General features: G+C 39.3%; 1 protein-coding gene across 23 annotated transcripts in view; it reads right to left on the bottom strand.

Annotated features, from left to right (window-relative positions):
• The window catches only part of EPB41L2 (erythrocyte membrane protein band 4.1 like 2), a 231,072-nt gene that overhangs the window by 43,004 nt on the left and 174,571 nt on the right, over positions 1 to 13,497 (bottom strand). For all 23 annotated transcript variants that reach the window (XR_008794149.1, XR_008794150.1, XR_008794151.1 and 20 more), the window contains 3 exons: positions 9,608 to 9,760; positions 8,934 to 9,031; positions 263 to 435 (listed from right to left, as the gene is read on the bottom strand). Coding sequence is in view for 20 of the 23 variants with exons in the window: in XM_056126400.1 (XP_055982375.1) it covers positions 263 to 435; positions 8,934 to 9,031; positions 9,608 to 9,760 (424 nt within the window). In the remaining 3 variants the exon portion in view is untranslated. The remainder of the gene's footprint in view (positions 1 to 262; positions 436 to 8,933; positions 9,032 to 9,607; positions 9,761 to 13,497) is intronic.

Below are 13,497 nucleotides of genomic sequence, written 5' to 3'. Positions count from 1 at the left end.
GAACATAAACTGCAACTAAGTTACACTAGTAAAAAATATGCTTGCCCACTATCTCATCAATGTAAAAAGCATAAAGAAAATGTAAAATGACCATTTCAAAACACAACAAAACTTTCTGATAAGTGTAACAGCATGTATTTATGCAGAAAAAACAGTTACCTGTTTTGTTTATTTCCAGGATCTCTATTGACTAGATCAACATTTTCTAGTCCCACTGGAGAGAAAGACTGAAAGAACCCAAAATCATGACCCTCATGCTTACCTCCATCCAGGATCTCAGAGGCCCGTTTGCTAGAGGTGCGCTCAAAGTGCGGCGCAGGCCGGTCGATGAGAGTGCTAGCCTGCCGGGTCTGTGCCTGGGTGCGGCCGCTGTAGCGAAATTTGGACCCTAGGGTCAGGAACTTGGCCTTTGGTGGCTGCTCTGGAGACACAAGCCTAGAGAGGGGTAAAGGGGGGAAAAAATTAGACTTTAAAAAAATCATTTATAACTGTGTCTCACGGTGATTCATTAAAAAAAAATATTTATCACTGTGAGACACAGTTACAAAGCTTTTCATGTTGAGTTGCAGTTGCAGTCATACAATGATCGAACACCCATTCCCCACCCCCACCCTCAACCCCACTCAACCCTCACCCTGCCTCTATGGCAGACAATTTCCCCCATACTCTCTCTCTACTTTTGGGCATTATGGGATACTGGGTTTGCAATACTGATACTGATCACATTTGGTCCTTTATCTACTTTCAGCACACATCTCCCATCCTGAGCGATCCCTCCAACTATCATTGACTTAGTGATCCCTTCTCTATTCCAGCAGCCTTCTCCCCAGCACATGAGGCAGGTTTCCAACCATGGAACAATACTTCTGGCCTCTACTGTCCTTGGGTGTTAGCAGCTGCTGGGAAAGATGAAGTCATGAAATTTGCTTATAAGCAAAATTAGACTTTATGAATTATTTTTTCTTTTTTTGGAAGGGGCTTAGTCCTGGCTCTGCACTCAGGGATCACTCTTGACAGGACTCAGGGGATCATATGGTCCATATGGGTTGTCAGTGATCAAATCTGAGTTGGACTCCTGCAAGGCATATATCCTACCCGCTATACTAATGCTTAGGCCCAAAGATTTTACATGGATTTTTTTAGCCAAAAATTATTGATATAAACATCTCCTCTTTTTAATAGGGATGACTATGGCAATATGAAAAATGTTTCCTAAACTGCTAGTGGGAAAGAACATTCTCTCTAAATCCCTAAATCCTTCTATATGCAGAGTTGCATGATAGCAAGATGATGATGAAATCAACATTAATGTACTCATGAATCATATGTTTGCTGTAACCTGAGCAAAAGAGCAGCTGTTCTCGGCGTGAATCAAAGGTTATTTATTTGTATGAGTTTAAATCATTTATATAAACACATATGTCTGAATTCTTGCTCCTAACTATAAGTGCCAAGTAGCAATCCATTACCATTAGTAATTCTTAATATTTATATTTATTTCTCCTGGGAAAGAACATCTAACTCAGGAATCCGTCCCATCAAGTGACTCTTTCCCATGAAAAATAGCACACAGAGGAACTGGAAGAACTGTAGCGATGACTAATTTTTTTTTTTTTGCTAGCACAATTCTATTGCTTAAATTTTGGATTCATAGTGAAGCCAATTTTCCATGAAGTCAAAATACTTCTATACTTATACAAAAGCATGTTTTTTTGTAAATGAGATAATCTTATCTGGAATACAACTGGAATTATCTCACTTTTGTTGTCTAATTAAGATGAATGTCGTAAATTATTATTAGAGATCTTGTTCCAGAAATCTTTGCTTAATTGCATCAACAACAAAAAAACTGAAATCCACATAAAACAATAATAATATAAGAAGCACTCCTCCATCATATCCAAATCCCAACAGTATTTATTAATTTAGATAAAGGTATTGGAATTAAACATGTTAGATGAAAGAAGTAATATACTAGAGCCCCTCAGCTTTAACGATCAACGCAAAACTAACAGAAGTGTTTTCTTACAAACTTCCATTTACTGCCAATAGATCTGAAAAGGAGATACAAATATTACAGTTAAGAATCTATAATCTGATTATAGTGCCTTGTCTCAAGTATACTTTGGGAAAGCTGTTTATTTTTTAAACTAGAATGCAGGAATTCTATAAGTTTAGATCAGAAAGCAATCCACCATGCTCTGAATACACTAACAGTTCTCAGGAAAACTAAGGCACATAAATATTGACTATCTCAGCACTGAATCACGCGCAGTAGAGGGCAGGGTGAAAAATATGGTTATTGGTCAAGCACTGTCTCCTGATGGGTTGAAAATTTGTACAGCTTCCCTATCTTAAGCTAGACAAAACGATCAAAGAATGTTCTGGAAAAATATAGTGATATCACCAAGTATGTTCTATGGTTACTGGGCTATCAACCAGTGGAAAAAGGAAAGATTTCTAAAGAAAATCCCAAAGGAGAAACATTTATTGATGATCCAAAGCAGCATTTTCACACAAATCTTAAAGACAACAAATCAATGAGCATCTAATGAAATCAAGCCTCTGGTGCACTGTTAGCAAGAATGCAAAATGATACTCATATCATAGGAAACCCTGTGGAGGCTCCTCAAACAACTGACCAAAAGACTAATAAAAGATGATCCAGCAATCCCACTTCCAGGTAATTCTCCAGAAATTTATCACAGTAATTAAAATCAGAATTTCCAAAAGTAATATGTCTAATATGGACATCCATGGACATCCATGGGCTGGAGCGATAGCACAGCGGTAGGGCGTTGGCCTTACAAGCGGCCAACATGGCCGACCCGAGTTCGATTCCTCCGCCCCTCTCGGAGAGCCCGGCAAGCTACCGAGAGTATTCGATATGCCAGACACAGTAACAACAAAGTCTCCAATGGAGACGTTACTGGGCCCGCTCGAGCAAATCGACGATCAACGGGAGGGCCTTTACCTTTACCTTTATGGACATCCATGGGGCTGGAGCGATAGCACAGCGGTAGGGCGTTTGCCTTGCATGCAGCCAACATACCCGAGTTCGATTCCTCCGCCCCTCTCGGAGAGCCCGGCAAGCTACCGAGAGTATCTCGCCCACACGGCAGAGCCTGGCAAGCTACCCGTGCTGTATTCGATATGCCAAACACAGTAACAACAAAGTCTCCAATGGAGACGTTACTGGGCCCGCTTGAGCAAATTGATGACCAACAGGAGGACAGTGACAGTGATGGACATCCATGCAATTACAACTCTGTTTACAACAGAGTAAAAGCAATCCAATGTTCACCAACAGATGGATGGATAAAGAAGTGCAGCTCTTACACAGACTGGAATACTGTTGCCTTTTTTGTTTTGGGGGACCCCAACCACCTCTTGTGGAACTTACTTCTTGGACTGAGAGATGGTATGCTGTGCCAGGGAATGAACAGGGGCCAACAGCATGCAAGGCTTGCTTACCCCTATATTATCTTACTCCTAAACTTCTTTCCAGCCCCTATTAAATCTTTCTAAAAGGAAGTTCTACAACATGTGACATGGAGGATGGACCTTTAGGAAATAAACCAATTAGAACAAGCCAGATACAGAGAGATCAATTTGGAATGGTACCACTTATATGTAGCACTGTAGCACTGTCCTCCCGTTATTCATCGAGTTGCTTGAGCGGACCCAGTAAAGCCTCCATTGTGAGACTTGTTGTTACTGTGTTTGGCATATCTAATACGTCACAGGTAGCTTGCCACGCTTTGCTGTGTGGGTGAGATACTCTCAGTAGCTTGCGGGCTTTCCGAGAGGGGTGGAGGAATCGAACCTGGGCCGATCGGCAAATGCCTTACCCACTGTGCTATCACTCCATCACTTATATGAGTTATGCAAAATAGTCAATTAATAGAATTAAAGACTAGACTAGATTGGTGAGGGAGAAATAGGCAGTTGTTAATTACTCACATGAAGTTTCAGCTAAGGAAGATGAATAAGCTCTCAAGTTCTGCTCTATAACATGGCACCCACAGTCAACAATAATATACCAAACGCTTAAATTCTATTGAGAAAGGATCTAATATGAAGATATTAAATGATCTTTTCAAATAAAATAACAATTTTTATAAAGAGGACTGGAAGTGAAGATGTGAAAATTGGGAATTTGACCTGTCAGAGGTAGACTATCCTCAGGTGAGGAACTGTCTTACTCAAAGGCCTTGATGTCTTCCTGAAAAGATCATCTCCATCTATGGAGGAAATAGCGAGATAGAACACATATTTCCAATTCCACTATTCCTTTCTCCCTAGGGTAATGATACCCCTTAAAGATGTTATCAAATCCACTCACTAAGTTCCTCTCAATTGCGGGAGGGGGGATGAAATTAGAAACAGAGTAACTGCTGTTGTAAATTATGAGGAAAAATTAGGGATACATACGTAGAGAGACATATCTTTCTCAAAATTTAGTCACTCAAGTTCTTTTTACAAAATTAAACTTGGTAAGATTGAGACACTTATGGTCCAGAAAGCATGATTAATGAAAATTAAGCCTTTTACCAGTGTTTTTTCACTTTTTGGTTATTTTATATAATTTCCTACCCCAAGTCTGTGTTAGGTTCTCTGTGTATCAGGTTGGTTCACATTTTTCTATATGGGGGAACTGAACTTAAGTAGCTCAAAAATTCAGAGATCTCTTTGTTAGTATTACACAGTGATGGCAATTAAGCAGTGCTTTTGACCTGTTTTTGTGCTAGGGTTTTGAAACTGAAGTTAGACTATGAACTGTGCAACTTCCGACACACTGCAAAGAATACTATGAAGTATTTTACTCTTAGTTTAAATCAATAATCCCTCTGCCACATATAACCCTTTTAGAAATTTTAGAAATGAAACTGGTCTTTTTTCCCTTCCCAGTTATTAAGACAAGTCTCATTTGTTCAGTCTGGGCTAAGCAGCCAATCAAACATCTAAGTGTAAGTGAAAAGAATTCCATAGAATCAAGTATCCTCTCAGCATGTATTTTTCTTGAAAGCAATGATCCAACAGTTGATTGCTATTTAAATACATATCAAAACAATTCTCCAAATATCTGTGAAAGATACTTTACAAAAAATGTAAATCCAAGAAGTAAAATATTTTACTGGCAAATACAGATCACAATGCAAAAAAAAAGTGATTAGTTTTTTAAAAATTAAATCAAAGTATTTTCTCACCCAACTGGCTTTGTTGACCACATACATTAACAGTAGCTTAAAAATTAACTTTCTGAAGACAAAGGATTAATTTAATAGAAGTTAATATCAAAATAAGAAAAAGGCTGAACAATTAACTTTCTCTAAAAGAACTGTTTTGATGACACAAGTAGTGAACTTCCTAAGAAATATGCAGACAAAGCAAAATCTTTCAATATTATCACTTCTAGATTACTTAATTATGTGCTTTTGCTATTAAGTTTTATTTTCCACTTTAGACCCTCTCTTTCTATGAATAACCTCTAAACCACAACAAAACAACTGCTACAAACCATTATTTCACTTTTGGTAATAATTTAAAAGCTAAAACAAGAGACTGATGCTCATAGAGCTTTGAAAGCCTTGAGGTAAATGATATGTCACAAAAGAAAGCAACTTTCATTGCTGTTAAGTACATGAAAATTTTAATTTTATAAAAACCCTGCCATGAAAAACTAAATATTGTTTATCCAGGGAAAGTCAAGGAACACTTAAGAAAAAAAAAGACATATAATAATTTTCTAGGGTCAATCATATATTTAATGAGAGCCATAAGCTTCCATAAAGTCCTCTTGGAAGTAACTGCTGACACTCCTGCTGACATGGCATTATTGGATCCACAACCCTTGGTTGAAATGGCAGTTTAAAGTCAAGCTAGAAGAATCTCTTGTTAATCTTGATAACATACCAGCACCACCAATAAACGGCAAGAGCACCGAGAAAACAGAGTGAAGCACCATTATAACAAATACAGCGGGAAACACAGTACGATGGGTACACTTGGGGACCTTGAGAGTCACAGCATCCTCTCTTTTTGTTTCTTAGCTTGGACAAGTTTCTTAGCTTCTTTGTTCCTCAGTAATCTGTAAAGTGAGGACAACAGGCTCTGCCTCGGAAGCGCTGTTGGAAAAGCTAATAGTAATAACCCATGTACAGAATGGTGCTGGACTCCAGTACTCGTACAAGGACAATGTCAAGGTGCAACCAGATTCGTGATCAAAACAAAGATCTGCTCTGTTTCTAAAGGCTTCAACCTGCAAGTCATTCTAATTGCCCGAAGGGAATCATCTGCACCTTTTGGGATAAAACAGAACCAACTCCTGATTTGATTCAAAGCATTCTGCAGACAAATTATTATTGGCCCTTCTGTGTTAAGTGTTTTGTGTCATTTGTAAACCAGATGATAAAAGGTCTAAAAATCTAAAAAGTTTTTGCAAATCTTGATCTCAAAAGTTTGCAGGAACAAATCAGTATATTTTGAGATTGAAGTCCCTGGTACCGGAAGGGAAAAGAGAGTTCTGAGGCCCAGCGGGACTAATTGCTATTTCGGAAAGGCCTGTTGAAATGAGAGGCTTGGCAGTGCAAATGTGAAGCATGTGGAAATCTAGGATCAGAGAATCTCTCTTTGTCTATATCTGGGTGTCTGGAAGGTGTACTTCTGGACAAACATCTGGCTCTGAGTCACAGAATAAGTGAAAATGTAAAGCAAGAGCTGTATCAAACAGTGCATGCACAACAAATGCTAACTCTTGCCATTTCTGAAATGACTACTGCTTTATGCTCATAATTTGACAGCTAAGTCTGCCACCTGTCCTGCCTGGACCTGTCTCATTTAATTCACAAATGTCACCTACCAGCCTTGAGGCTGGCTCTTATTTTACGCACTGTCTTCAAGAAAAATTTGCCTTGGCTATCACCAGGGAAAACTGTAAGCCTTTCAGATTTATGGGATCAAAGTTAACCAAGAGTGATTTAATAAGTGTATTTTAAAAGATATATTTCTCCTGCATAGATTGTAGCAATTCTGAAAACATTTTAACTCAAAGAAGTCATCTGTGCCAACTAGTAATTCGCATCAAGCTAAGAATAACAATAATAAACATTACATGTCAGAAAAGGTTCTAAAGTCATTTCACATGCGTTATCTCATTTATTTTTCAAAACAACCCCACTAGATAGAGATTATTATTATAACCATCACATGATGAAAGTGAGACTCAGAGAAGTTGAGTAACTTACTCACAATCACCCTCTGGTATGTGGTGGGGCAGGATTAGGCACTAAGAGTACAGGGCAAAAATGTTAAAGATGATGGTTTTAGATGCAGAGCTATATAGAGTGCAGGAATAGAAAACTAAGGATGGAGAGAAAAATGAAGATCTGCAAATTACTCATAAGGTGTATGCTCTTGAAGAAAAGTACAGAAATACTGAGACAAATTCTTTGGGGTTTTGGGTTTTAAAAATCAAGTCATGGCATGTTTATTGGTCAAAGAAGTCAAAGGCATCCATTGACAGATTCACCATTTACAAGCACATTCCTATGAGGCAAGAAATGAGAGACCAAAGCAAAGGAATGACTCTTCCTTAAAACAGGAAAGAAGATCTGGGAACTCTGGTGGATAGAAGTTGACACTAACAAAGGGACGGGTATTAAATTATTGTATGCTTAAAACTCAACTATCAGTAAATTTGTAAAACATAGTTCTTTGTTTTTTTTAAAAAAATTTTGTATCGAATCACTGTGAGATAGACCCTTATAAAGATGTTCATGATTAGATTTCAGTCACACAATACTCCAACAACCATCCCCCCACTAGTATCCCCAAGTTCCCAAAACAAAGTTCTTTAATTAAAAAAAATTAAAAACAAAAAAAAAAACAAAAAAGAGAAGAGAAGAGGACTAAATGGAAGGAGAGAAATGAGGCTGCATAATTTGGGGCAAAAAAGAGAAAAAAAATGATTGAATCCAGGCACATTCATAACCTCCAGCATCTACTATCATGTACCTCCTCACCTCCACCCACCCCCATGGAGAATAACAGAGAAAGAGGACAAAGGATCCAAGAAGACTATGAATATTCAAGGAGGGAAAGGAAGTAAAAGCTGATGGTTTGGCAGTGCAGAGGAACATGTAAGGAGGAAAAATAATATCTGTAAGAGCACTGACACATGGTAATGGTCCTCCCATTGTTCATCGATTTGCTCGAGCAGGCCCAGTAACATCTACATTAGAGACTTTGTTGTTACTGTGTTTGACATATCGAATACGTCACGGGTAGCTTGCCAGGCTCTGCCGTGCGGGCGAGATACTCTCGGTAGCTTGCCGGGCTCTCCAAGAGGGGCGGAGGAATCAAACTTGGGTCGGCCATGTTGGCTGCATGCAAGGAAAATGCCCTACCACTGTGCTATCGCTCCAGCCCACTGACACAGTTCTGTGATTTTATTAAAGAAAGTCAGTGCCACATGATAAGTATTTACGGTAGCACCTGGTGATACCACAGGTGATAGAAAAACAGAGGTGAGGACATAGGACAAACACAGGACCATCAAAGTGCCAGCTTGATGTGAGAAAACAGAAGAAAATATAAAAACTCCACAACAACAAAACAAACCAGAAGTCTGAGGGGTTTAGATTACTTGACAGGAAGTTAGAAATGGTCAGGCACAGGATTTGGGCTGGCAAGAGAACAGCAGAGGCGTGCGGAGAGAAGGGAAAAAGACTGGTCAGAGCTTTGAATTCCAGCAGAGTTTTGGAAGTGCTAAATGATGAAAAGACACAGCTGGAGTAACACCAAGGGACATGGGTCCGGACTACAGACAAAGAAGGTCTTTCGGTAAGCAAAGAACCATAATGCGTTAATATTAATACGTTCTACACACAGAGGGCACCACCAGCAAAACCAAGCGGCTTCTTAAGAATCACCTGTAGAAAGTATGATGCTCCACACACACTTTCCATAGTCTTTTTGCGGCCCGGTGGTTTGGCAGCTTGAATCCAATGGTGCTCTCAAACTGTTCCAGCTAAAAAAAATTTAAACAACAAATCACCATTATTTCCTTCAGAGTTAGGGGAAGACAATAGTTTAGATCTTTCTATGAGAAATTATTCTTCTTAAAAAAGGTTACCGTCAGCCTATCTAACTATACACACGATGCATTTGTCATAGACTTCCACAAAAGTTTTTCTGAAAACCTTTACTAAAAAAACCAACTATATCCTTCAATAGTCACTGAAAAAAATTTTTTTTACCTTCCTACTGATCTCTATGCCAAGATAATCCAACAACAAAAAAATAATTTCCCACTGTATGGCAGGTGTTTGGTATTTTTTCTTTTCTGTGAATGATGTGGTTGGCTCTTGCTTTTATTTTTATTTTTGAAGTACTTGGGATCAAACTCAGAGTGTCACATATCTCTTGCTCATATTTTTTTAGAAGCAGAGATATGTATTCCAGTTAATTATCAAGAACTCTGACCTTCTCTGCCAAAGATAAAGAATAGTCCAGTTCCTTTCAGTGAAAAAGAATTTGGTTAGCACATGGACAGAGGGGGACAAAGATGAAGGCTGATCAAATGTCCTTAGATGACACTGCTTACCTCTGCTGGTCTCACTTTAATGTAGAAGTTGCTGCGCTTATAGGAAATTTTCAAGATTTTCGGCCAAGCAAAACGATTGATTCTCAGTCTGTCTTTGTAAATGAGAAGTCCATTCGCACACACGCCTAGCTTGATGTCCACACCTTCTGAATCCTGCCAAGCAAAAGGCAGTTGAGCATGGTTAGAGCTGTGAAAATCATATAGATCCAGAAGCTAACTCTCTCTTTTGAGCCAAGAAGAGAAAATTTTACGTATTATATTTATTTTAGGGAAAGGACACCAGTTAATAATGATAGGACACTAGACAACATAACACACAGAAAATCCATGCCCCTTCCAGAATCAGATTTGATAACGAGGTTTAACCACATGGCACAGTATGATAAAAGAGGCACAGCCAATATGCTTTTTTTGTTTTTGGGCCACACCCAGTGGTGCTCGGGGGTTACTCCCGATTCTGTACTCAGGCATTACTTTTGGTGAGGTCGGGGTACCATAAGGGATGTTGGGGATTAAACCCAGGTTGGCCGTGTGCAAGATAAATGCTGTACTATCAGCCTGGTTCTAATAGGCTTTTTAAAAAATAATTATTTTGGGCACCATGGCTTACAGTATCAATAACGGCAGGGTTTCATGCTAAAAACATTCCAACAACACAGACCAGAGTATCAGCTTCCCTTCATCATTTTGCCCATGTCCCACAGCCCTATTCTATCTCCCGAGAGTGATATGCTTTCTACACTAGTTCTCATTTTCTCTTGCCTATAACTCCTTGTTTTTTTTACAATATTACTTTATATACCAAATATAAGGAAGATCATTCTGTCTGTCCCTTAACTCACACCACATGATACTCTCCAGATGATCCACGTAGCCACAAATTTCATCATTTTATCTTTTCTTACAGCTGAGTATTGGTGCACTGAGCATATGTGCCAGTTTCTCTTCGGTGTGTTTTTGAACAAAACAGAATCTTGCAACCCGGAGATCTGGGGATAAGTTGTGTTTTCCTGGCAGTTAACACCAGCCTTCTGGCCTGTTGCTCCACCCTTGAACTCCATTTCACTTTAGGCAATTTTATCTCACATAGATTAAAATAGTTATTAGCTGTTAAAGTTATGTCTTTATCCTATGAAATATTAATCCCTCACAGAAAATCTTCCTTCTAGGTGGACAATGCTGAAATCTTGAATCCTTCCCAGCAACTTTCCAATAAACTCAAGAGTGCTGACTCTTCCTATTCTCATTACAGAATGCTTTGGGCTGCCATATTCCAAAGAAATACAGACTTTTCTTGAACTTTCCAATATTGCTTTCTTTCTCAGCATTCTAATTTGGAATATAAGACACAAATCTGAAAGGTTTTGTTTTAAATAAACTTACAGACAAAAGTGGAAAACTGTTTTCTCACATTTCAAGTAGTGCTGATCCAACATGCACAATATTTAAAATATACAGATCATCAGTTATCCCTAAAAAAATTGGCTTTAACTCAAAATATGCAAAAATTGAAGAATATTATTCAGATATATTCACATTTTCAGAAATCATTAGCATGAAACAAATTCTACCAAAAATGTTAAAACACCAGATTTAGTCTGGGTCTCAATTCAATAAAGGTGTAACAACTTGACTGTCTTGTTACTAAAAAAAAATTTCGACTTTATATTAGGGCTTTTTGGGGGGATGGGGAGGGTTGGGTTCTTTGGGCTTACTCCTCACTCTGTGCTCAGGGTCATTCCTGAGTGCGCTTGAAGGAACATATGGGGTGCTGGGGACTGAAGCTGGTTGGCAGCATTCAAGGCAAGTTTCCTACACATTGTACTATCTCTCTGGCCCCTGTTAGTTTTTGAAGAAGAGAGGTAGCACGTGGCTCCTTGGTAGAATGCCTACTTTGCTGACTTGAGTTTCATACCCAGCTCCACTCTCATCTCCAAGTGTGATCTGGGTGACACTATCATTGTGAGACCATGTCACAGCAAATGTGGGATCTCTTATTAGACCACAACTAATTGTATGACCCCCAGACATTGCAAAAAAAACAAAGGGGAGGGAAATGGTGGGGGGAAACGTGCATATTTATTACTAGGTAACTGATGCCAATTGCCTTCTCTACTGTGAGATGTGAATGGTTCACATCTACAGATCAAATTACATTGGATCCCTTGAGCAAGTTTAGAAGTCTAATCTCTAGGGTGCTTTATTTACCCATATCTTGGCAGCCACAATTCTCTCTAGGAACAGAGGGAAAAGCTGGGGTGATTCAGGCACAGGTGCCCAAGCAACTTGGCACCAGACACAATGGTGGTTGCCAAAAATATCACTGGCCATGGCCACAGGGAACAAGCCGGAAGCCTGGCGAGACAGCATGTTCTCACCATGAGGAAGGAGGCGACTCTTATTTAAAACACGGAATAAAGCTCTCCGACTCTGAAGCAATCCTTACAGGACACTGAAGCTATTCTCTCAGACTTCAAAAAGTCAGTCCAATCACAATTCAAGTCAGTCGGTGGATTTTCAGATTTTTATATTGCTTTAGAATTATCAGTATCGTGTGTACATATAAATGACACATGAGGGGTGAAGAAAAACAAAAACAAAAACAAAAACATGAGTTCATCCCATATCTGTGATATGCAATCTTATAACACAGTTGGAAAAATAAGCTACAAAAGGGGAACCCTTTCTCGGCCTAGCTAGCTTCTCTGGAAACTCCCCTGTCCCTTCTGGGTATCAAAAGACCCCAGGCTTACTGGCTTCTCAATGTGTTAAGATAATGGAACGTTCTCAGAGGAGGAGGAAGGAGGGAGATGAAGCTAGGGAGGCCGGGGTACTTAGTACCCAGCTTCCCCCCTCCCTGTTTCGTCCCATTCAAGCCAGCTACACAGTGATGATGACAGCTCCTCTTGGGATATCCTCTCCACACAGACCTTGGTTCTGGAAACTGCTGTGGCCTGCATTCCTTCGAACACAGGAGAGTTAAGAAAGCTCCCATACTTGTGTTTTGCCTGTAGCCCTTGGTCAACAGTTCTTTTGTTTGACCCATTCTAACATTAGTGTACTATTAAGAACTTGACTAATAACAAAATATTAATTAAAAATGCATTTAGGGTCTGAGAGTAAAGGAAGTAAGGCACTTGTCTTGCATCCCACTGACCCTGGTTTGAATCCTGGGCACCACATATGGTCCCATCACTGGGTGAGGGATCAATCCTCAACAAAGAGCTACACTTGAACACCAGCATGTATGGCCCAAACACCAAAACAAAAAGACCACTTAAGTTACCAAGACCGTGAGAAAATGTATAAAGACAACACAGTTTTAAACTCCATGCAAAATTCCTTTAATGCTCTATTCCTTTCAACAAATTACAAATATGTGCATTAAATATGATTTAATGAGTATATGATTTTATAGAGACCAGAGAAATAAATTTATTTTCAAAAGTGGTCACCCAGCAAAATTGTATTAAAACAGAGCTGGCAAGCTTACTTTTCTTACCCCTTTAGAAACAAGAGTTCTGGGACTAGGGAAATAGGTCAAAGGACTTAAGTACATGCCTAGAAGGCACATGAATGCTGAGTTCAGTTCACAGGGCTTTACTGAGGTCCCACCGAAGCCCACAAGTGTAGGTCTGCCCCCAGCACCCTGGGCCCAAACAATAGCACATTTTCATGCCTGAATATTGAACTACGGGGCCCACACGTCAGCACTAAGTACCTCAAAAAGTGAACCCTGGCAGGGCTTCCCACCAAATAAAGCACAAGAATTCCAGACCCAGCAGTACTTCTCTTGAAAAGCTGAATTTTAACTAACGAACAACAAAGTAACAGAACCAAGATTTTACAGGAGGTGAGAAAGTTAGGATTTAATTTAAAAAGAGACAAGT

Source organism: Sorex fumeus, unplaced genomic scaffold, assembly GCF_029834395.1.
Source record: "Sorex fumeus unplaced genomic scaffold, SorFum_2.1 ptg000061l, whole genome shotgun sequence".
Taxonomy (NCBI): Eukaryota; Metazoa; Chordata; class Mammalia; order Eulipotyphla; family Soricidae; genus Sorex; species Sorex fumeus.
The sequence above is the reverse complement of the archived record's forward strand: the minus strand, read 5'-3'. Positions and strand labels throughout refer to the sequence as shown.